This window comes from Emydura macquarii, unplaced genomic scaffold (assembly GCF_026122565.2).
Source record: "Emydura macquarii macquarii isolate MOO-44397 ecotype Brisbane River unplaced genomic scaffold, CSIRO-AGI_Emac_v2 contig_2207, whole genome shotgun sequence".
Taxonomy (NCBI): Eukaryota; Metazoa; Chordata; order Testudines; family Chelidae; genus Emydura; species Emydura macquarii.
Genome location: NW_027132344.1, coordinates 2,903,371 through 2,927,345, shown reverse-complemented (window position 1 = coordinate 2,927,345; position 23,975 = coordinate 2,903,371). Strand labels below are relative to the sequence as shown.

General features: G+C 38.9%; 1 protein-coding gene across 1 annotated transcript in view; it reads left to right on the top strand.

Annotated features, from left to right (window-relative positions):
- VWA3B (von Willebrand factor A domain containing 3B) overlaps window positions 1-23,975 on the top strand; it is a 105,813-nt gene that overhangs the window by 30,367 nt on the left and 51,471 nt on the right. Inside the window, exons 9-16 of the mRNA XM_067559936.1 lie at window positions 4,128-4,244; window positions 8,573-8,769; window positions 9,501-9,655; window positions 12,606-12,744; window positions 13,979-14,110; window positions 19,217-19,315; window positions 20,686-20,868; window positions 23,081-23,208. Of these exons, the coding sequence (XP_067416037.1) occupies window positions 4,128-4,244; window positions 8,573-8,769; window positions 9,501-9,655; window positions 12,606-12,744; window positions 13,979-14,110; window positions 19,217-19,315; window positions 20,686-20,868; window positions 23,081-23,208 (1,150 nt within the window). The remainder of the gene's footprint in view (window positions 1-4,127; window positions 4,245-8,572; window positions 8,770-9,500; window positions 9,656-12,605; window positions 12,745-13,978; window positions 14,111-19,216; window positions 19,316-20,685; window positions 20,869-23,080; window positions 23,209-23,975) is intronic.

Genomic DNA, 23,975 nt, shown 5'->3' with positions numbered 1-23,975 from the left:
GTGTACCTGCCTTTAAAGAATACTGCTGTGCTCACTGCCACACAGTGGCTGAGACAGGGATCTATGGGAAGAAGTTAATTTCCCCATCTTGGCTTGTACGCAAAATAAGTTTGAGCAACTTAAAATGTCTAATTTTCTTGCATTTGTTTATACTTCCTTTGTAAAGCCTGATCTGAGTCAGGTGATAACAGAACTAATTAATATCCCTGTCTCTTCTGTAAATTAATTCTTTCCTTTTTTGTTGTTTGTTTCTTTGATTTTTAGAAATGTTGGTGTTGGTTTGGCGGAGGGTTGGTGTTTTTTGTTTTTTGTTTTTGTTTTTCTTTCTGTGAGTTGCAAGCTAGTTTTGGTGTCTTGGGAAATCAGGAAGGGTTGGAGTAGCTTTTGGAACATGCTACAGATGGCTATAGTCACTGGGAGGTAAGGCTGGAGCAGATTGCTTTTTGAGTGTGTATGGACATGCTCAGCAACTAGGAGGTGAAAATGGGGTGCTTGTTGGGGATAGTTTGTTAGTTGTGTGTGTGTCTGTGTGTGTATGCACACACACAAAGATATGGGTCTGATTCTGCATAGCAAAGTGGGTGTAAATTCTACAAAGTTAAAATGCTCCATTCACAATTTTAATTTTTAGTTATTATTTCTTCCTCTTTGTGAGCTTTTTAGCTATCACTACTTTAGATTTTAAGACCCCCCAGGCAGGAAATCTGTCTTTATTTGTATTGTGAATAATTAAAAAAGGTTTTAAATGTCTGGAACACAGTTCTAAAACTGTTAATAATTTTGAAACATTACTCCTTGTAAGAGTTTGAACATAGTTAAATAACTATTTTGCCTGTTTAGTATTGAGTCAGTGGTACAATTTTAAATGTTAGCAAGGCAAGAAATAAAAGCTTATTGTGTAAAGGAAATAAGGGGCTTTATTTACCACTGTGTTACTCTTGCTTAATGCTGGTGTAATTCTGATGAAATCAGTGGAATTAGATAGGCACAAAATTAGTGAAACACAGTGATGAATCAGGCAGAAGAAAACTGTCTTTAAGTTCAACTTTCTTTTGCTTCTAGTCGAGAGTAAATATAAAAGCAACAGGCATATTTATCCTGTGTTTATACTGTTTCCAATGTAACCCATGGACATCGCTGAGAAGTTCCTTTCCCTTTTTGAAACGGAACTGTTGAGTTCTTGAGGTAGATCCAGGGAGACAGTTAAACTGACAAGCAGTTGTGCTGGAGTGGGTCAGTGCTTGATTCCCCTCCCCCAATAGACGTACCACATCACTGCTTGAAAATTGAGTGATGGTAATAAAAGTGGGCACCAGCAGCAGTGCTGTCGAGGGCAGTTAATATTTAGGGGAAAAGCGAATATAAAGAGGAGGTCAATAGGAGAGCCAGTGTCCGAGGGAAGGGCAGGAGAAAGGAAGGATGAGGAATAGGACAGTTGGGAGACTATGCATATAAAGGATATTGATGTTTATATTATATTTGTGGGGGGAGAGAGGCTCTCAGGGGCCTCAAAGAGCACAGGAGAGAGAGATGAGTGAAGCTGGTGCCTGACTTGGTGGGTAGGATAGAAAAAAGGGTTAGGTGATCCCTTCAGTTGGAGAAAAAGGGGTTATTGAAGTTGGGGCAACCTCTTGAGAGGTTGGGCTGTTGTGGGGGACTAGACCCCAGGTAGGACCTGTTTTGAACTCTTGTCCTTGGTCTTGTAAATCCTGGTTCTTGCCTGGGTATAATATATTCTGTGTAGCTTGACTGTAATAATAGGCATTTGATGAAAAATGTATTTATCATCTAAAGTATTTGTCATCAAATACATCCACTATCAAACGTGTGTGTTATTTTATTTCACAATGCCGTGGCATAAAAGAAAAAAAGTGAAAAATGTAAATGTTTTATTGTGTAATAGTGAATTCAATATATGCGCGAGACATTATAAGTATCTCTACATGCAGTAAGTTTTTAAAATATTTACATTAGAAACACCTAGAGAAACAAGCAGAGCATTTTAAAAGTGGCTAATTTTAAAATGCTTCTGTCTTTCAACTTTTCAACAGAAACATTTAAAACCTTCACAAAATTAGATTTGGATCCCTTTTAGTAGGAGGAGATGATTTGGGAAGGAAATATTTTTTCTGATAAAATCAATGGAAGAAGTTTCCACTTGAGTTGCATTTGTCAGCACGAACGTATATTCAGTACCTCTGTAATACATATATGATTGATTTATACTTGGTGGTTTTACTTCTATATCACTGTAGCTGGTACATGTTTAATGTCCTGCTAGTTGTAGTTGATTGTAAACTTATAGCTCATTTATTTTCTCATGTAACTCTGCTAGTGTTTTGCCAACTGTCCTCTTTTAAGTGTGGTGCTTCTTAAAAAATAAAATTGAGTCAAGTGTTTTGGTCAGACTATTTTTCTTGATCTTTTAGGCACTTTTGATTTTATTCCTCCTTTTTGATTTTATGCTGTGGAATGTTCTGTTTCACTTGGGCTTTTTATGATTTAGGGGAGATTGATTTTCGTGGTGACTTGTATTGGCTAAAACAGAATGCTTGAAATACAAGAGGATCCCAGGAGATGGCAGTGTACAGTAACACATTACAAAAGATTATGTGGACATTAATTGCATTTCACATTTAAAACTGTGTTGCTGTATTTGCAAAATACATATGTATTATTCATTTAAGGCAATTCTAGGGATGTTTATTGAACAGGCAAAATGAGCAGATTTGTTTGGTGTAGATTAACTAAAGGTTTATTTCAGTAGAGCTGGCCATATCCTGTAATTGCTTTGGGTAATTGCTGGAATGGATCAGCAGATATTAAGATATAGTTGGACTAATTCAGTGTTGTAATACGTAATTCAGCATTAGGCTACTAGCCTGTTTTTTACAGAAAGGCATACGTATGATTCAATCCTTTTACATCTTTTACTGTTCTAGTATGCCATTTTCCCAAGTGATTTATATTACAATATTAAGTTCTCAGAGACCACTCTAATCCTAAATAATTTATTCGCAGACAGCATTGTGTAGACTTCTTGAAACAGAATTACATGCTGTCTCTATTTTTCAACTTTGAATTTCTGGCTTTTGTATAATTTCTTTCTATTTAAGATACATTTTAAGTTTTAATCAAGGGCAGAGTATCTCTTGAATTTTAAAAACTGGCCTAAATTGATTCTAATTTGTTCTGCAGAAAACCCCAATCTATTTCATTGACACCTGTATGCCTAACTGAAACCAATTTTACAAATTACGTGTCATTAGTGTTTTCCATAATTAAGGTTTTGGTTGTTATAGCATGAGGGCAAATGCATATTGTTACAATCATATCACTTATTCTGAGGGGACTTTTAATTTTTGGTAAAGTTGCAAGTACATCTGATCAGTAGTTTAGGAATTTGAAGCAACTGAAAATGTCTGCTTTTTTAAATGTCAGGATTCGGCTTTCTCATGCAAAGGCTGGTTTTAATTTAAAAAAGAAAAAAGGAACAAAGGGCTGGATTTCCCCCTTCTGCATTAAAATCCATAGGGAATTCCGTGAGAATCTCCTTGTGGAATCTTCCTGTGCTGGGAAGAGGAATTTGCCTCTCATCATGGAACAGGTTATGACCCAAACCCACCAGACCAAACCCAGGGGGCCACGTACCACTATTTTGGGGCCCAGAGGCCTAAGCTCTGGCAGTGCATCTCAAGTGGAGATTCGTTGCTGGTGCCCCTGTGCTCATATGTATTCCTTGAACTCCTTTTAAAGAGAATAGTTCCAGAGGGGTAGCTGTGTTAGTCTGTATACAGCAAAAATAACGAGAGTTCTGTGGCACTTTAAAGACTAACAAATTTAATATTTGCAGGCATAAGCTTTCGAGAGACTTCAGTAATACAGAAAATAGGTAACACAGAGGCATCTTATAAGGCATCTGAAGAAGAGAGCTGTTAGTCTTTAAAGTGCCACAGAACTCTCGTTGTGTTTTCTTTTAAAGAGAGGAATTCCCACTGCAGAAGGGACTCTATGCAGAAGGTAATAAAGTGGTACCCAGGAAACCCCCATTCAGGTTGTTGAGCAGGTGTAAATGTGAAGGCAGAATTTGTCTGAAAGCATCAAGGTCTGTGCATTATTCCTTCCAGTAGCTGGTGTCAGAGAAGATGTCTTCTTGATCTGGAAGGAGTTGGAGGAGGCCAGGAATACGCTGATACAACTTCAGAGTATTTTAACAGAATCTGACCAATCTGTATCTGGCAAAGGTATCATTTATAGTTCTTTCTAGAAAGATACCATTATGTTCATGATTAATTTGTTTAGTTTGTGGGCAATTTTGATTAACTGCCAATTTAGGGATGATTTTCTTTTATAAGATCATTTACTATACGCAGAGCTGGAAGTGACATTTATAGTTAAGATTGTGTATACTTACCATTATAAGCCTCTATGTATAGTTGCTTTTAACTTTGTTAAATTTTAACCATTCTGGCTGAATTTTTCCATGCTTGCTTTCTGCCTTTTGGAAAGTTTCATCAAAAACTATTCAGTCGTCTCTGAGAACAAAACTAGCGAAAACAGGTAGTTTTATTAGTGTTTCATTTTTCCATCTATTTTTCCAAGGAGCAAAATTACCTCTGTGGCTTGAGGCAGGGACTCAAAACCTGGCAGGGGATAGCTGTGCAGTTGGGCTGCCCCACAAAAATTTCATCCACATTTGACCAAATTATAAACCTCTGAAAATTGTCATTTGCATATACTTAGGGCTTGTGTTCACTGCAGAGTTAACTTGAGTTGTAACTTGAGGGTTGCTTCTTACTCAAGCCTCATCCATGCACTAAAACCCTTCGCTGGAATGTGATTGTGACCCAGGAACCTCTTAGTGTCAGTTGGCAAGGAACATAGTGTGTATGTGGGGGGGGGGAGGGGGCAGGAGAGGCATAGGAGTCACCTGAGTCAGGTATGTACATTGTACTTCACCTAAGAATGTCATATGAGGTCTCAGGTAATCAATATCATTGTGAAATGTATGTACAGATACTATGTAAGGAGTTCTGTGTGTGTGTGTGTGTGTGTGTGTGTGTGTGTGTGTGTGTGTGTGTGTGTGTGTGTGTACACTGAAAACAGGTTCTTAAAGTCTGCAGCACAAGCAAAGGTGAAAAACAGGCTTTCTATCAGACGAGATGTTTATCCATATATCTGTTTACATGTAAATTCAGTATTGTCTTGTTGACAGTGGGTCTCTTATCAGTAGTCTGAACTAAATGCAAATGAAGGAGTGTGGGCACTTCAGAAAGAAATTAAGAGTAAGAGAAAAACAGCAGGTTTTGGTGGTGGGGGAAGAACCTCATCCTGAAGTGCACTTCAGAGGTGGTTCCACTATAGATGGGGGTGGGGGGTGAATAAAGAAGATAATCTGGCACCCTTCACTATGGAAGTAAATGAACAGTGAGCTTGCTTTATTTAAACAAAAAAAACAAAAAAACAAAAAAAAAAAAGAAGGGGGGAAGGAGGGTTTTCAACCAGGCTTGGTTGAAAACACTGGAAAGAACTCTGGGTGAGAAGAGCTTCTTTAGAAAAAAGAGTAACTTGTTAGTTAAAGTTTCATCCCTGGAAAGTGTTTTATGATTTTGTTTTATGTGTAACCATTTGTTTCCAGTATTCTTACTATCTCTTGACTCTATAGTCTTTGATAATAAATGTATTCTTCTTTTCACTATGAATATAAGTGCTGTGGTGGTGAGCAAAGTGGTGATCCTGAGGTGAATCTTACAGGCTGGTGCGGACTGTTCCTTTGGGAACAGCGGGCCTAGTAACCTGGTGAGTGTTTTGTGGATGAGGGGCTGGACACTGCAGGGACTGCTCAGAGGACTCAGGGGTTGGTGTGTGCCTGTTGCTACCTGTACAGAAGGAGTGAGGCCTGCAGGGGCTGGAAGGAAGTGCTTGTGTTGCCAAAAGTTTTTGGTTTCAGGGAGCTGATCCACCACAGGCACAGAAAGACTGCTTCAACCTAAAGGGGTGGTGGTGAGGTGCCTCACCATCCTGGGCACCTCTGGGGAGCATTCCAGCAGTGATGATTTTAACTCAAGTTGGCTGGCTCATCAGGGGCCTGGGCAACATCTCAAGTTAGCACAATGTGTCAGCAGTTAACACAGTCATTCTGTGCTGCTCATACAATCACTGTGTCAGTCAAATGGTAGCAGTGTGGCCACTGTCATGTGAGCTAGGCTAACTTGAGTGGAGTTAACTTGAGTGTAGATAACTCAACTCTGCAGTGAAGACATAGCCTTGGGGTTGTCTACATTACAGATGCTGCTGCTGTAGCACCATTGTGTAGACACGTGCTACAGTGGGGGAAGGCGGTTTCAGTCACTGGAGTTAATCCACCCCTTCTGAGAGGTGGTAGCTAGGTTGATGGGAGAGTTCTCCCATCAACCTAGTGGTGCCTACAGTGGGGTGTAGGTTGGCTTAACTACGTCTCTTAGGAGTGTATATTTTTCACACCTGTGAATAAATTAGCTAGGTCAACCTACATTTTAGGTGTAGGTCAGATCTTAGTAAAGCTCTTTAGAGGTTTGTTGCTAAAATCTCTGAATGTTCTATTTGCCCTGATAATGCTCCCAGGCCAGATGGGACTTCTGCATGGCAACTTCACTGCACACATTCCCAGGCCTAACGGGCTCCTTATATGGCTCGGTAGGGTAGTCATGCAAGCAACAGCTGCAAAAATCTTTTAACTTAGTGTTCTGGGTTGTAAGCCAAGAATTCTGGTCTCATGTGTTCTATCACCCAGGCCTTAGTCCTGAGCACTTCACAGTCTCTATTTCTGGGCAAGGTCTCCTACCCCAGGATCCTCCCTTTCTACAGACGGGATAACTAAGAGGTCATACAAGATTGCTTCTGGCAGATCTGGGAAGAGAACCCATGTCTCCAATATGGCAGACTCCTAGTCTGATCTCCTTAGCCACTCTGCCTTTAAGAATGGTTGTGTCATATCTATAAGCTTGGCCGTGCTAACTGTAATCATTAGATCACACTCTCTTCTAGACCAGGATTCTTAATTCTCAATATTTCACTGCTGTCTTACAAATAGTGTGTAAACCACTGACAAAGTAAGTGTCTCTTTCCCCATCTAGTTGCTGAACCTACTACTGCTACCAGCTAATACTTTAGTTCAAGTAGGAGATCTGTACAATGGATCTAAAGGTTCTAAATTCAAACCTTGCTGATGACCTATGTGTGTGTGGGGAGGGTCGATATTATTCCATATGATAGAATTTCATTTTTTTCAATTTTCTTGCTTTAAAAATCTAGGAAATTACATTAATATAGGCTAAAAAGACATTAAGGTTGCAAAATTAAGCATTCAAAATTAAGAAGTAAGACAAAAATAAGGCTTCCTGTGCATCCTTAGTTTGGTCCCCTTGTGTGTAAGCATTATGATACAGTCTATAATTACAGAATCACATAATGATTTTTCTACAGAACTTCTGCTTCATTCAGTATACAGGTTGGGCAATGAATGAGACAGAGGAATGTAGGGAGAGAAAGGACATTCTCTGGAGTAGTACTGGACTGGAAGTTCTATTCCCGGCTTTCCCACATAATTCCTGTATGATGTTGGGCAAGACTTTCATAATATGTATGTGCAAAGGGCCTGAATTAAGGTTATATGGGCAACTTTAATTCCGGCGTTTCCCAATTTATAAGCACTTGACTTTGCAACCTTAATGTTTTGTTAACGTATTTTTTCATATATAATCACTGTATAAAATTTAAAAATATTCCGATCATACACTAGATTGAATTAAAGAACCATTAAATTCCAGTGTGATTTATAGCTGAACTCTGGCAACCCACCTATTTTGAGTGTCTCCCAATGATACAGATAATTGGAGGCTTCCAGTTTGTCTACATTTCTTGCTGTCTTTGTCTTCTTGATCTTTTTAAAACTCTTGTGTCCTCAAATGTTCTGTGTACTGTTCTAGTGACATGAAAAAAGAGAGAAAGAGGCTGTTTACTTTCCATTGAGTTTTCAGAGAATACATTATGTATACACACTGAGCTGTGGGCCTTTACACAAAGTATGTGCAAAGGAGAAAAATGCAAACAGACTTGTTTTTAAAATGATTTAGCAGAGTTTGTGAAAGGCCACTGATCAGCAGTCAAAAGGCAACTCCTTTCATATGCTAAGGCCCTGATCTTGCAACTTCATGCATGCAGTTGGATCCCTGTAACTATAATTGCTCCAGTGATTCTGCTCAGAATTCTGGTCAACATTCTCAATAATGGTTGCCTCAAGTTAGGCTCCTAAATCCACACTTGGCCAATTAAATTGCTGGCCTAATTTGTAAAAGTGCTGGGCAACCTGCAGGTCCCATTTGCTTCAGTAGGATTTGTTGGATTGTCTACACTTTTGAAAATCAGACCCTTTGTTTAGGTACCTCAATATGGATTTAGGAGCCCAAGGTTGGCCTTAGGTTTGTAAATTTTGGCCCATGTATCCATTTATCAGTCTTCTTTTTTGATAGTTTACAGAAACTCTTTGGTGAACTATGTTAAGTACAACTAGTTATGTATATTTTCAAATCAGCAACCAAAACTGATCCTCCAGTGCCTGAGCCAAAACCTGAGGATTATATAACTTCTAAGGAGTGGTTGCAGAAGAATGGCTTGAAAGCTCAGAAGCTAACGTTGTATGAAGCACTTGCTGACTGTACTTTTCGGCATGCTGATGGAGTGGTTGACATAAAAGCCAAGCCAGAGGATGAATCGTTACAAACTGACGCTGTAAGTACTGCTAAGATTCCCTTAAATGCTGTATCCTTTTTGGCTTCTGTCTATTTTTCTGCTTTTAAGACTTGCAGTGCAACTTTACAGATGAGTCTTTTATACAGCATGTGGTCTGGTTGTAACCCCATTCTTATTTGAATGGTTATAATAAAACCTTGTTAATGGAACAGGATAGAGAGGTTCATAAGTGAAATGGACTGGAGGTGAGACTCTTTGCCTGACAGGGCAGCTTTGCCTCTCTTCCCCAGTCAACTATGTAATCTGGCAATATCGATGGAGGGGTGGTTTCAACAACAACTTGTTTCCCTCATCTTCATGACTCAGTGGAACAATGCAAAGAAATGTTTGTCAGTTTCTTCTTTGTTCCACCTTGTCTAAGAGAGGTAGAGGCCCCAGATGCTCTAATACTACTGGGTTTTGAAGCAAAGTGTGCACTGTGCAGTGTTGGATGATTCTGTGTTTTTCTTGTTTTTCCTAAGCTCCATCGGAGCACTTTTCACTATACTTCTTCTCCTGCTCTTTCTAGCTAAGAGCAGGCCAAGGAAAACAGGGAAACTGTTTTTATTGATTTCTTATAGGAGCAAATGTCCTGAGTAAGTTCATAGTCTGTGGTTACTTATGCAGCTCTGCAGTTGCAGCAGGGATAGATCCCTGCCTTTTAAGTGTATTATGTTGTTACAGCACATTGCATTTTAAAACATACAATTCATAATTCCTTGCTCCCATAGGAGACGAATAAGAAAATAATCCATGCAAAATACTGTGATAAATTTGTACACACGTACTGGAAAGATGGGTCTGTGGTTCATGTGTATGTCACTACTGAGAAGTATAGGCAGTATGAAGAGAGAATGAAGAATGCTCTTGGACAAATGGAAAGAAGGTTTGTTTGGTTTCAAATGAAATCTGTTCAGATCTTTGCTGTAATGCAGAAATGTTTAACGGTTACAGCCATGGCTGATTGAAGGGACTGGTAAACACCCAATAAAAGTTACAAGGCAGTTAGTTACCTATTTTTAAGTCTGAGCTATCTGTGTAGGTCCTCTTAGTATTCATTCACGAGGAGAGGCTGATGTATGGATTTAACACAGTTTTGTAACCTTACATTCTTCTGTTTGAGTGGGAGGAAAAATAGTCTCTTTTTTTGCTGCCAGGAGTGTATGAATGCCTGATATTGATCACTGAGGAGTACTGATGTAAGAAGATGGAAAATTGCCTTTTAGTGAAAGGTACTAAGGTACTTTCAGAATCTACTATGAAACTAGATAGGCATTTTTTCCATTTATCTATGAGCTGGAAGTTTCTTGTTCAAATTGGATGCTACAATAATATATAGTAAGTAAGATATGTGATAAGTCACAATTGTTTGCACTTGTACAACATCTTCCATCTGAGAATTGAAAGCGTATCTCCTTGTGGAGGAGTCAGCAATAATTCAATCCCTGTGTAGTTCTGAGCACAGATTGCTCCCTGGTACCCATCCCAAAGAGGGTGGATGGGGGGTTAGGCCATGCTCTCTTAAGACGATTTGGGAACCACTTAGACTAGTAAGGGGTTCTGTCAACAACCTGCCCTGTAATTTTAGGTGACTTAATGGTATGTGGCTGTGGCTCAGAGCCCTGACACCAGAAGCCAGCCTGAAAGCATAAAGGTTTAACCTGGACTTCCACCAGCCTAGTTATTCCTTGAAGGGTGCCCCCAACAGAGCTTCTGGTCCTGACACTCTCCAAGTCCATATACCCTAGTTCTTGACTACCAGACACTTAGACCCTCTGGTATGTCACCCCTGAAGGTGTGAAAACTGACCCCTGTTATCAGTTCACTTTGACACACACGTTCCATGCAGTTTGCACGATAGAGACCTGCTTGGTGTAGAACTAAACAAAAGATTATTTAATAGATAAACCAGAGATTCAAATATGAAATAGTGAGGAAAAGTAAACACTTACAAGTCACACAGAAAATAAACCTAAAGACTCAATCTCAGGCTTTACGCTTCTGTATTAATTTATATTAGAAAAGGGAATTTAGCTATCTACTGACTCAGAATAGTTTCTCAGTGTGCCCCCATAATACAGGGGATCCAGCATTTCATGGACAGCACCCCATCTAGATGTTGGCCCTCTGTTTTTTTTGATGTACTTCACTTCGAAACCCTTCTCTTTTGAGGATTTGCAGATTTTTTTTCTTTCTCTCAGACTATGGTGATACATGATGGAGGAAATCCCCCTCTCTCTTAGTTTTCTGAGACTGGGGTTTTCTTTTCAATTTCAAGTTATATTAATGTTTTCCTATTAATTCCATCATTTTGCTGGCTTAGCAATGGATGGGTACTTGCTGTTAGTTTTGTGTAAACAACTAGCCTCGGCAGCATCTTCCCTGCCTGATTGCTTCACCCTTCTGTTATGAGGTGTTGCTGTGCTTGAACCACATTTCCAATGTTCTACACATGTATACGTGCTTATTTATGTTCATAGCCGTAACCTGCATACACATCTCCTTATGACCACCAAGGTCAGAACATTACAGGCTTTCATAAAAGACCTGTCTTGACATATATTCATACACCATAACATTGTATACAACCAGTTGATTCAATTGCTTATTCTATGGAGTTTAGGTTCCCTGTTCTCCCCTTGGGGTATCTGGCCCTTGATTGTCAGACCCTCCTTTGCACCCTACTTAGATCTTCTGGCTGGCCATAGAGAGGAGAACATGGTGCTGAATCCTAGGGATGGCTCAGCAGCGGCGCTCCCCAGGAGCTCCAAGAAGCATTTTGCTTCTCTAACGCATAATCCTTCCCAGAGCATCTGCTGGGGCATTGCTGCTCTGCCCCAGTCAGTGCTCAGGACTGCAGTTAATAGGCATAATCTGGCCCTTACAATATTTGTCTGTTAGGGATTGTTCTCATTGTAACAAATAATTATGTTCAAGCATTTCTCTTTATAGTTTTTTTTTTTTTTCTTTTTTCATTTTTCTTCCCACCAAGGGTATCAATGCCTGAATATATTTAGCAACATCCTGGGTTTTGATATTTTTCCTTGGTTTATCCTACATTCATCATCTTTTGGTTGAAAATCACATGCCAGTGAAAGCTCCTAGCAAGAAAGATTTGAGAGTCAAGGATTTTATATTTCAAATCCGAGAACATCAGTATAAATTTTCTATTTTGAATGGCTCATCCATTTGACATGAAACCTTGGTAGAGTACATCACATGCTTTTGTGAAATACTTTATGAGGAGAATGTCATTCAGCAGCAAATGTGACAGGATTCTTTTATTTTCTATGGCATCATTCTCTTTTAACTTGTACAGAAGTGAGTAACCTCTTATCCAAAGGCCTCTGCACTGTTCGTTAATAGCCCGCATCGCAATGTACGCAGGTAGCTACCGCTCTCGAGTGGTACCAGTTAAAGGCTCTGATTCAGTAAAATAATTCTGTTCAGGAAAGCACTCGAGCGCACATTTAATGTTCAGCCTGTGCTGAATTCCAATAACTTAAAATTAAGCCTGTGGTTAAGGCTCCAGTGCAGCAAAGAATTTAAACATGAGCCTAACATTAAAGTTGTTTTAAGTGCTGAATCAGGACCTTAAGTGTTTCACTGATTGGGGATGGATTTTAGCACGTGTTTAAGTGCTTTCCTGAATTGGGGCTGGAGTACAGTCAATGAGTAGTAGAAACAACTTGGTCATTCACAGGGACAACTAGCTCAATTTGGCAAATTATTGGCTTTATCATGATACCATATTGCTTCATGCTGCCTGTCTATCTCCAAAATATTATTGAAATGTTGCCTTTTACACCATGTTTAGGTGCCAATTTTTTTTACAGGGTTAAATGGCTCCAGCGTGGGAGCAGAGGACTCTTTGGGAATGTGCTTGAAGATCACGTCTATGTTCTCATTGACACATCTCAGTCTATGAGGGACAAACTTCCACTGGTGAAGGAGAAAATATTTCAGTTCATGCAGGTTAGATAAAATGGCTATTTCAGAGACCTGAGATGTTTAGCAATACCAGCACTTAGAGCTGGTTGAAGCTGCTCTTTTTTTTGGTCCACATTTTTTGCAGTTAAATTTAGCCATTTTTCAAAAATGGAACATTTTGCGAAAACATTTTGATTTTCCTAAAAATGTTCTCAGTTCAGATGCCCAACCTCAGCCTGCAGCAGCAGGAAGCAGCAGCTGTAGAGAAAGTCCTGCTCAGCCCTGGGCTGGAGCATGTGCAGTGCGAACAGAATCTGGCGATTTTAGCTATGCTCTAGCAACTCTGTACTGAGCATGTGTGAACTGCGATTTTTTTTTCTTTCAAAGGCTTGTAATGAGAGCTGGGGGATGTTTTTTGGACGAATAGTTCATTCACCAAATATGAATTTGGGGTTAATGGAAAGAGATTGCAGATTTATGTTGAGTTTACTGAATTGTTTTGACTGAACTGAAAGCTTCAAAACATTTTGGCAATGTTGAAATGAAACATTTCATTTTGACCTGTGAAAAATCATTTGGACCTTCAGGCATTTTGACAAAAGCAAAGAATTCATGAATTGGTTGCAGTGAAGAAGAAGAAGGTAGTTGTGGTGCTACTGCGTCCCTTATAATTAAGGCTAAGATTTTGTCACAGGTATTTTTAGTAAAAGTCACGGGCAGGGTGCAGACAATAAACAATAAATCACGGAAGCCTGAGCCCTGTGGTGTGGGCCTGGAGCCGAAGCCCTGCCGGTGAAGTTGTGGAGGTCACGTAAAACCACAGTATCCATGACCTCCATGACTGACTCGTAGCCTTACCCATGTTCAATTCCCCCTTCTGCCTGATGAGGAAAAGGGATTAGAACTTGGGTCTCCCACATCCTAGGTAAGTACCTTAACTACCAGACTATAGAGTTATTCTCACTCTCTTTCCTTGGCCCAATGGTTATTCATTGTCATTCAAAGTGACAAATTAATAGTCATTCATGGCAAAGTTATAAGCAACTGAAGGGTGTTATAATGGGAAATGTCAGGCAAACTTAATAAGTGGTGCTACTAGCCCCCACCTAACGTATATGTATAAAGAGTACTTGTCATTATTTATTGGGATTATACTATCAATTATATATGAATGAAAACTACTCAGGTGGATGTTGCTTTCCAGACTTTACATGGGTTAGTCTTTTTTTTTTTATTTGTTTTAAATATTGGGGAAAATGCAACTGACTCTCTCTTACAGGAACAACTGAGACACAAAAGCAGATTTAACTTTGTGAAATTTGATGCACAAGCAGTAGCTTGGCAAGAGAAACTTGCTGAAGTTAATGAAGAGAATTTGCAAGATGCTTGGCTTTGGATAAAAGAACTGGAGGTAAAATACAGAGGAACATATCAAGAGGCATATATGAGCTTGCATTATACTTTCATCCCATGTTTGTATAATCTCATTCAGTTAATTAAATTAATTTGACTGGCAATGTGACAAGTTTGACCATGAGGAGAAGGCACTCATATACAGTAGCTATATAGTGTTTGTATTTGGTTTCAGTGGAGTGGAGAGGCAGTGTCGGAGCTTCAGATCAGCAATAGTTTTTTAATAGAGTTTTATATTGGGTATTTATTGTATAACAGGAAAAACGTGCTTATGATATTAAAATTCTTTAGTAATATAATTGTATACCTCCTATTTCATAGAATCATAGAGTTGAAAGGGACCTCAGGAGGTCATCTACTCCAATCCCCTGCTCAAAGCAGGAGTAACCTCAGCTAAATAATCCCAGCGAGGGTTTTATCAAGCCGCAGTTTAAAAACCTCTAAAGATGGAGATTCCACCACCTTTCTAGGTAACCCATTCCAGTGCTTCACCACCCTCCTAGTGAAAAACTTTTTCCTAATGTCCAACCTAGACCTCCCCCACTGCAATTTGAGACTGTTGCTCCTTGTTCTGTCATCTGCCACCACTGAGAACAGCCTAGTTCCATGCTCCCTGGAACCCCCTTTCAGGTAGTTAAAGGCTGCTATCAAATCCCCCCTCATTCTTCTCTTCTGCAGACTAAACAAGCCTAGTTCCCTCAGCCTCTCCTCATAAGTCTTTTGCTCCAGCCCCCTAATCATTTTTATTGCCCTCTGCTGGACTCTCTTCAACTTCTCCACATCCTTTTTGTAATGGGGGGCCCAAAACTGGACACAATACTCCAAATGCGGCCTCACCAATGCTGAAGAGAGGGGAATAATCACTTCCTGCAATCTGCTGGCAATGCTCCTACTAATGCAGCCCAATATGCTATTAGCCTTCTTGGCAGCCAGGGCACACTGCTGACTCATATCCAGCTTCTTATCCACTGTAACCCCCAGGTCCTTTTCTGCAGAACTGCTGCCTAGATCATCGGTCCCCAGTCTGTAGCTGTGCATGGGATTCTTCCGTCCAAAGTGCAGGACTCTGCACTTGTCCTTGTTGAACCTCGTCAGATTTCTTTTGACCCAATCCTCCAGTTTGTTTAGGTCCTTCTGTATCCTATCCCTACCTTCCAGGGTATCTACCACTCCCCCTAACTTACTGTCATCTGCAAACTTGCTGCGGGTGCAATCTACCCCGTCCTCTAAACATTAATGAAGATGTTGAACAAAACCGACCCCTGGGGCACTCCGCTTGTGACTAGCTGCCAGCTAGACATGGAGCTATTGGTCACTACTCGTTGAGCCCTATGCTCTAGCCAGTTCCCTATCCATTTTATAGTCCATTCATCCAACCCATACTTCTTTAACTTGCTGATAAGAATATTGTAAGAGACCGTATCAAAAGCTTTGCTAAAGTCAAGGTATATCACCACTTTCCCCACATCCACAGAACCACTCACCTCTTCATAGAAAGCAATCAGGTTGGTCAGGCATGACTTTCCCTTGGTGAATCCATGATGACTGTTCCTGATCACCTTCCTCTCTTCCAAGTGCCTTAAAATGGATTCCTGGAGGACCTGCTCCATGATTTTTCCAGGGATTGAGGTGAGGCTGACCTGTCTGTAGTTCTCTGGATCCTCTTTCGTCCCTTTCTTGAAGATGGGCACTATATTTGCATTTTTCCTGTCATCAGGGACCTCCCCCAATTGCCACGAGCTTTCAAAGATAATAACCAATGGCTCTGAAATCACATCAGCTAACTCCCTCCGCACCCTCGGGTGCATTGCATCTGGCCCCATGGACTTGTGTATGTCCAATCTTTCTAAATAGTCTTGAACCTGTTCCTTCAGCACTGCGGGTTGTTCACCTCTTCCCATTCTGTGCCGCCCAGTGCAGTAGTCTGGGAGCTGACCTTGTCTGTGAAGACAGAGGCAAAAAACGCATTGAGTACCTCAGCTTTCTCCACATCCTCTGTCACTAGGTTGCCTCCCCCATTCTGTAAGGGGACCACACTTTCCCTAATCTTCATCTTGTTGGTAACATACCTGTAGAAACCCTTCTTGTTCCCCTTCACATCCCTTGCTAGCTGCAACTCTAGTTGTGCTTTGGCCTTCCTGATTTCATTCCTGCATGTTCAAGCAGCATTTTTATACTCATCCCTAGTCATCTGACCAAGCTTCCACTTCTTGATTTATTTGTGAAGTTCCTGGGAGTGAGGGGTGAACAAGGTGAAGAAGATGCCACATAATGATTATGAAGTTGTGAACTAAAATAAATAGAACGTCTCTATATATTTAGCAAATGGTAGGAAATCACAGAAGAATATAGAGAGGAGGGGAAACATTGCTAAGCCTTGGGTAGGGAGTTACTGAATGTTTAGAAGCAGGGAACACATAGTTTAGTGGGTATGAAATTGAATTTTTTGGTCTTCCTCCATTCTCTGCAAATAAATCCCTTCTTTACTTAAGCTACATATGCAATACAGTGTCATTCAAGACTGGGAATACTTTGAAAAAGCATTTATTTGGCATCATTCCAGCCAGTCAGTGAGGACTATTCATATTCTTCATTATTCAGTAGGGCTGGCTAAATAGCTGACTTTATGAATTTTCTGTAATGCACACAGCTCTAGATCTCTTTGTTCTTGTGCAATTCCCTGTGCTTTTCAGTCTATTGCCAAGCATGACATCTGTTGCTGAGCTTCAGTATATTTAAAAAAGTATGTGCATAAGTCTGAGATCAGAAGGTGGCTTTGAGAAGAAAGTTAAAGAAAACAGCAGATCACTATGAATATCAAAACAGATTCTTTGATTTCATGTAATATGGTTGGATCCCCTGGAGGGAGCATTGAAAAGGAAGCAGGGCTGTAAAACAGTAGCAGTTTCTGGAAAATTCTATTACAAGTTGCAACATACATCATGCGGGATGATAACAATATCATATGTGAGGTATGTCAAATTTGCTAGACCTGATAGATAAAAATATAAGTGATGTGTTGAATGCAATACTGCTTCAGAGTTCTGGAGATGACAGAAAACTGGATCGGACATCTTTCCTCATATCACCTGGAATTATCTAACATATCTGTTTTTCCATGATAATGCAGCCTGTTTTGTTTATTTCAAATATAGCCAAAAAACATATCATTAACCAAAAGATGAATGTTTTAAACATGGGGTACATAGGATTGACGTGCTCCTAATATTAGTGTCTGTGTGTATACTGTTCCCAAAAGCACTACATTAGACATACTTAATAAAAATCAGATGCCTTGGCCTGGTTAGTTAGTTATGAATAGGAGCTGTTATAACTTCTCATGGATTGGCTATACCAAATATGGGAATAACAGAAGGTGACTGATATTACCAGGTAACAAGAAAAGTCCAGAATTCCTATCTAGATATCCCTGTGAGGTGCTGATGGGCCCACTTGCTGTTAAAAAGACCTGGATGTAGAATCTACCCTTATCAAGCCTTTGTACTCATTCTTCTGGTTCACTGGTTTTAAGGAAAAGTCAAACCACTTGCCCTGCTTTCGTTAGTAAAACTGTGTCTTCAGGACTGAGAGATTTTTCCAGTCACTAATGCAATTAGCAGGAAGTTGAAATAATATTTTATCCCCAGAATGCACAGACATGCTTTTCATCATATATGGACTAATATTATTATTAATAAAATTATGAATAGATCCACAATCATGCATTGTGTACATAGGTCCTGATTCTTCTCACACATATACCAGTTTTACACCATTGTAACTCAATTGACTTTAATGGGGGGGACGACTCCTGATTTACTGTAGCATAACCTAGATAAGAATCTGGCCTATAATTCCAAGGCATTTGGGTGAGACACATTCATGTCTAAGATTGTGACTCCACTAAACAACTTTGATACAGTCCTAATTTTCATTTATTTTTGGTAAGTTCATTACACTGAATTTTTGAAAGATTGTACACCTCGAAGGTGCGTCTAATTTAAGCACTCAGGCTCCTATAATCCATGAGCTGCATTCCAATGAGTCTTTCTAGGGCTGTGTTAAATTGGAAATAGAAAAGCCATCACTTACACTAACTACATAAGTGAATGTCTTGTAGAAAATCGTGGTTATTAATAGAGGTCAAGAGAAAATTGAGACCTTGCCACCCTGGCTGTCTGGTAGTGAATCACATATGGTACAGTATTATGCTAAATGTGTCTTTCTCTCTCTCTCACACACACATGCATGAATGTACACATTCATAGTAAAGGCTGAAATGTCATCCTCTTCATACTTACAAAAGCTTATAGTTTTTTAAAAAAAAATATTATGCAAATATTAAACGTTCTGAATTTTGTGGTCTTATATATTATTTGAATGTATATTTTAATTATATACTTTCCTTTAAAGAAGAAAATAAATAAATGTTGCACTGATGTGTTAAGAGCTCCCACGGGCAATTCATAATGCGGATGGGCTAATTGGTTTGGATCAAATAAAATCCTTCATCCATTTTTAGAAGCAAACTTGAGCAGCCCAGGTTTGGAGGTTCTGAAATATTTGATGAAGCATTTTTTAAAAAAAATTCTGGATTATGTCTAGATAGCAAAATAGAGGGAGATTTTCTGCACAATTTTGGAGATTCCAGGGCCAAATTCAGAGGTGATGTAAATGTCAGCAAATCAATGTACTTGTAAATTGTACAATAATATGCCAAGGAGAGGAAAGAAGTAGAAGGAAGACAACCAAGAGATATGGTAGGAATGTGTAATGTAATATATCCATATCTTACATCTTTCTCTTTATCTGGAGTTGCTTGTTGGTTGATTTTCCTGCTACAACTCTCACTTTTAGCCTCTTGATATCTAAGTATTATTGATTTGCACAGCCATTGGATACCGAATTAGTGCAAATTATACTATTTTACCACTTGCATCAATTTTCTGACCAGTTGACATTCAATAATTAAATATGTAATTTACACTGTGTCACTGCTTTATCATGAATTTGCTCCTGTAGTTGATAGAAAAGAGCTGATGGTCTATTTAGAAGTATAAGAGTTTTTTGTATATACAGCTCTCTCTCTCATTTGGGTTTTTAGGTTGGAAGTTCCACAAATACACTCAAAGCACTTCAAATTGCTCTTGCTGATAGTGACACTCAAGCCATTTATCTTCTTACTGATGGGAGACCTGATCAGGTATTTGTGAAACAAGAAAATAGAGAGGCGGTAGTGTGATGATGTGATGATAGTGGCAGGATGCCGAAGCACAGCTTTAGGGACGAATACAACATCCAGGAGGCTCAATCTTTTGGAGGCTGTCTATTGCAAAGTTGATTAATTCTTTTGCTAAACTAGGGGTGGTGGTGATTATGGGTTTATATCCTGAACCCTCTTACAGCAACCCTGGCTTATCTGATGTATGCATCTAATTTAATTCTGTCGGAAGCCTTTTTAACCACCTGGTACTTGGCTAAAAGGCTGAAGGGATATCTTAATATCTAAGATTAAATAGTAAAACTTGTACAAAACATAATATTAATAGAAAAATTCTCATGAATTTAAAAAATGGAGAAAAAATAAAAATCCAACAATGTATTTGGATTTAAAGATTCCCCTGCAGTGTTGCAACTGAAACGTTGCAGTCTTGTGCTACTGCATGAGAACTAGAAAGTGAAATTGACTAGTAAGAAGATAGACAGCTCTCCAGCTACAATACTTCCTCTGACCCCCAAATAACACAGACAAAGTAGGCATGTAGATCCTTTCCCATGCATTTGTTGGATGTACCACCAGGGTTGTTCTATCTCTAGGGAATTGATGTTGTAGTAAATATTGTAGGCAGAAAATTAGCTGTTGACTTAAATCTGTCATGGATTTTTCATGTATCTATGCTACCATAAAGTGCCGTTTGTATAATCTATAATATCTATGATTCATCACATTGGGTCAGATTCTCATCTCACAAAGTATAGTTCTGGAATAACTATGGGGGATTTAACTCTTGGTTTATATAAGCGGAAGTGAAATCAAAATTTGTGCCAGTATGTTTATAGCTGATGAAGCTGAATTATTTTAGCACAAAATAGCTTGAGATTTGAGAAGATATAATGCAGCAAACAAAAACTGAAAGGAAAGCACTTCTTATTCAGCTACAAGTGCTATAAATGAGACAAAATTGAAATTTTAAATTAGAGTATTTGGTAAAACTGGCCAATATGCTGATAAGGACATTTTAAAAATAATTCATTTACCAAGGAAAATTCAGTTCAGTTGCAACATCTGGCATTCAGCAACATCTGGATTTTACTTAGATTAAAAACTGAGTTGAATGATTCCTAAAGAAATTGCTCAAACTCACATGCTAAATCAGTGATTCAGGTAGCATTATAATCCAGGATCCTCATGGATCTTTAGGAAAAAGTGCAAATATTTTTATTTGTACCTTGAGCAGAAGGAATCGGTCCTACAAGCAACGTCATGGCTAATGAAATTCTGTGCATTGTTTGCTAAATAGTTGTTTATCTGCAGCATATTTAACACACTTATGTAGATATTTATATTTACAGCCACCAAAAGCAATTCTGGCCCAAGTCCTGCTTCGTCATAGAGTTCCTATTCATACCATATCTTTCAACTGTGATGATACAGAGGCCAATAAATTTTTGCATGAACTGTCAACTGAAACAGGGGGACGGTTTCATTACTATAATATTTATGTGACAGATCCTGAAGCTCCAGAGCCTATTGTGGTGAGTATTTCAAACTAAAGAATATGAATCTTCATGGCATGTAAGGGTCAACAGAGCTTGCATAGATGGAATTTGATAAGTCTGTGGCTTAGGAAAGAGGCTAATAACTTAATCACAGTCAGGTTAAAGTGATCTTAAAGCACTAGGCCTGCCATTGCTCAATGATAGGTTTGTTGTGACTTAATGAAATTCTATGTCTCAAACATCATTTAATATATATTCATATGGGTATCGTTAGTTTAAAATCATATGGAGGCCAAATTCTGCCATGGAAAAGAAAGATGTGATTCCTGTTATCTCAAATGGGAGTTATGCTTATAACTGAACTGAAATTGATCTATGGTTTTTACTCCGACTATAAATGTCCTGTTAATTAATGAGAGCATATAAAGCTAAAGAGAGTTTCACGTCTAAAATTTTGACATACAGTTGCCACTGGGGAGAGAGGGTACAGGTGGGAATAAAACCAGATCCATAACCACTAAATTTACAAAAACGGCACTGACCTATCAAGTGTAACTAACAAGATCAATCTAAAAATCCCCAGTAGTAAATTTCTTCATGGACTTTCAGAAACAATGGTATGTTGTTTTTTAAAATATTCTTGTTTTGAATTAAAGCAGACAACTAATTAATTAGTTCCCCAAACACAAAGAAAAGTGGAGTCAGAACTAGTATATTTAGAGTAGTATGAAATTTGAACATCCCAGACAGTAATTCAGAGAAACAAGACTAGAAATAATGTAATTCAAAATATTCCATAGAATGTACTAGATGCCCCTATAGCTCAGTTGATGTGGATTATGTGAATCCAGTATGTGATGGAAAGGTGGGAAGGATGAAGGTTGTATCACCCACATTCTGTGCTCTTGCGCTAGTGGGACAATATTGGAATTCACTCTACCTCCAAAAGAGCCCAGATCTGTTCACTTTCCAGGCATGCTTTGAGGTCTGCCTCTTTGTCCCAAGTTTTGTAGAGGCAGGGACATGGTAAAGATGGGATTTATGGGTGTGGTGGGTATTAGTTTGGTTTGATGTTCATCTCTTGTAGGTTATTTACTTATTTTCTTGCCTTAAGATTGAAGAAAACTGCATGTAACTATAGCAGCATTTTTCTCCAGCAATTGGTTTACGGTAGATTCTCCACTGCTTTTACCTGTAGTGGTTACTTACCCTGTGCAAGGTTGGTGCAAAATGCTACCATTCTGCACTAGTAGTGTTTTACATCCAGTTTCCACTCATTTCGAACAGCTGAGATTACTACACCAGTAATTCTATTGCATTGTAGAATTAGGCCCTTAATATATTAGGGTATTTGGGGCATTTAAAAATATTATCAAACATAAGCCTGATGTTTAGATGCAGTGGAAAGTGCCAGGATGGGTACGAACTGGGTCAATGATGTACAGGTTCTCTACTTTTCCCTGAACCTCTTTTTGTTACCCTGTGGGTGCTGTATGTGGTTTTGCTATCAAGTTCAATGTTTAATTCTGACGCAATCTCTTCATTTAAGTGAAAAGCCTTATTTATGCTGCTAATCCTTGCTCTCAGGAGTAGGTGTAACAGTAGTGTGAGATCAGAATCAGGTGCATCTGATTGATATGCTGCTGTAATTTTCTGAAAAATAAAAACATGTATCTTTAGTGTGTAACAGTAAAAGGGAAACCACTTCAGTTACTGGAACTTAGCCATAATATAATATCACCATTGAATATGAACAAAGAAAGCAAAATGTGGGTAGCTAAATGCTTGGAGTAATGGGGCAATCCATGTCTTTTTTGTGGGGAGGAAGGCATGTAAAATTTTCAAAGAGAGAACTGTTTTTTTAGGTAGTTGCAGTCTTTTTCTTAAGAAAATCACAAAGCTTACATTGTATTGCCAAATACGCTTTAGTCCTATTTTTTGCCATCAGCTTGCTTCTCATTTGCTAAAGGATTTTTATCTGTGGGAACATGAAATTACTGCCATCATCACTTTCCTCCCTCTTTTTATGCTAATAATCAGTCTATGTATGGTGAAGGACCAAAGCAAACTTTGTTTTAGGAATGAGCGAAACTCCTTAAGAAAAAAATCCAAACCATCCAAATGTCTTTCCTTTTTTCTCTTTGAATCTACACCCAAACTTATCATCAGTACTTGGATTATTCCTGTTAAGGAATGAAGCATTTTTTAAGTGTAATTAAAGTAACATATTTTATTTTCATTTTGGCAGAGTGAAGATATATATCTTTTAAAAAGAGAAATTGAACAAGGGGAAAGAGATCTTGAGAAAGTGCAGGCCTTTCACACTGAATGTCTGATGATGGATTGGTATAATGGAGAAAAAGATTGGGAAAATAAGTATGTCCTGAAACTGCCTTTATGCTTCAGAGTGCTCTATAGGTTTCTAAAACTTCCTGTTAAATACCTTGTCTTCATTTTGCATTTTTCAACTCTGACATTCTCCTTGAGACATTTTCCTTTTGCAAAGAGAGGTTGAAAAAGCTTTAATTACTATTATTGTAAGAATCTTTCTGAAAAAAAAAAAAAAGTCTGGATGAAAAAGATGTTAAAAAATGTATCGCTGGGAATTAGAACAAAATGGTGTGTGAGCCAAGGTGGCAGAAGCAGTAACATGACTAGTTCAGACAGTGTGAGTATTCTTCTGCCTCCTGCAGATGGTATCTACTGGAAAAAAATGGTCTGTGTCCCTTCAGTTTGTGATCCCACATAACATGTTTGTACATTCATTCCATATTAATCCTTATAGTCTCAGACCAGGTCTTACCCCTCCCGCTTCCTCCCCCCCCAAAGGATCACTACATTCAGCACCAATGAACAAGCTCATCGGAAGTCTAATTGGACAAATGACTGAATGTGCATGAAAAATGAATGTCCCTAGAGATGCTCCTTCCCACGTCATGGTGGATGGAGGCAGATTCCTAGGGCACCAGAGGAAAGTTTTCATTGCTGCTGATTATGCAGATTCTGTTTCGTGGAAAATCAGAGGTCTTAGATTTCCAGGTACATCAATCGGATACCTTCCAGGAGCACTAAATTAAAAAAAGGAGGAAATTATTTCACCTGATGCCTATTTCATATGTGTACTACAAATACAAAAAAAAAAA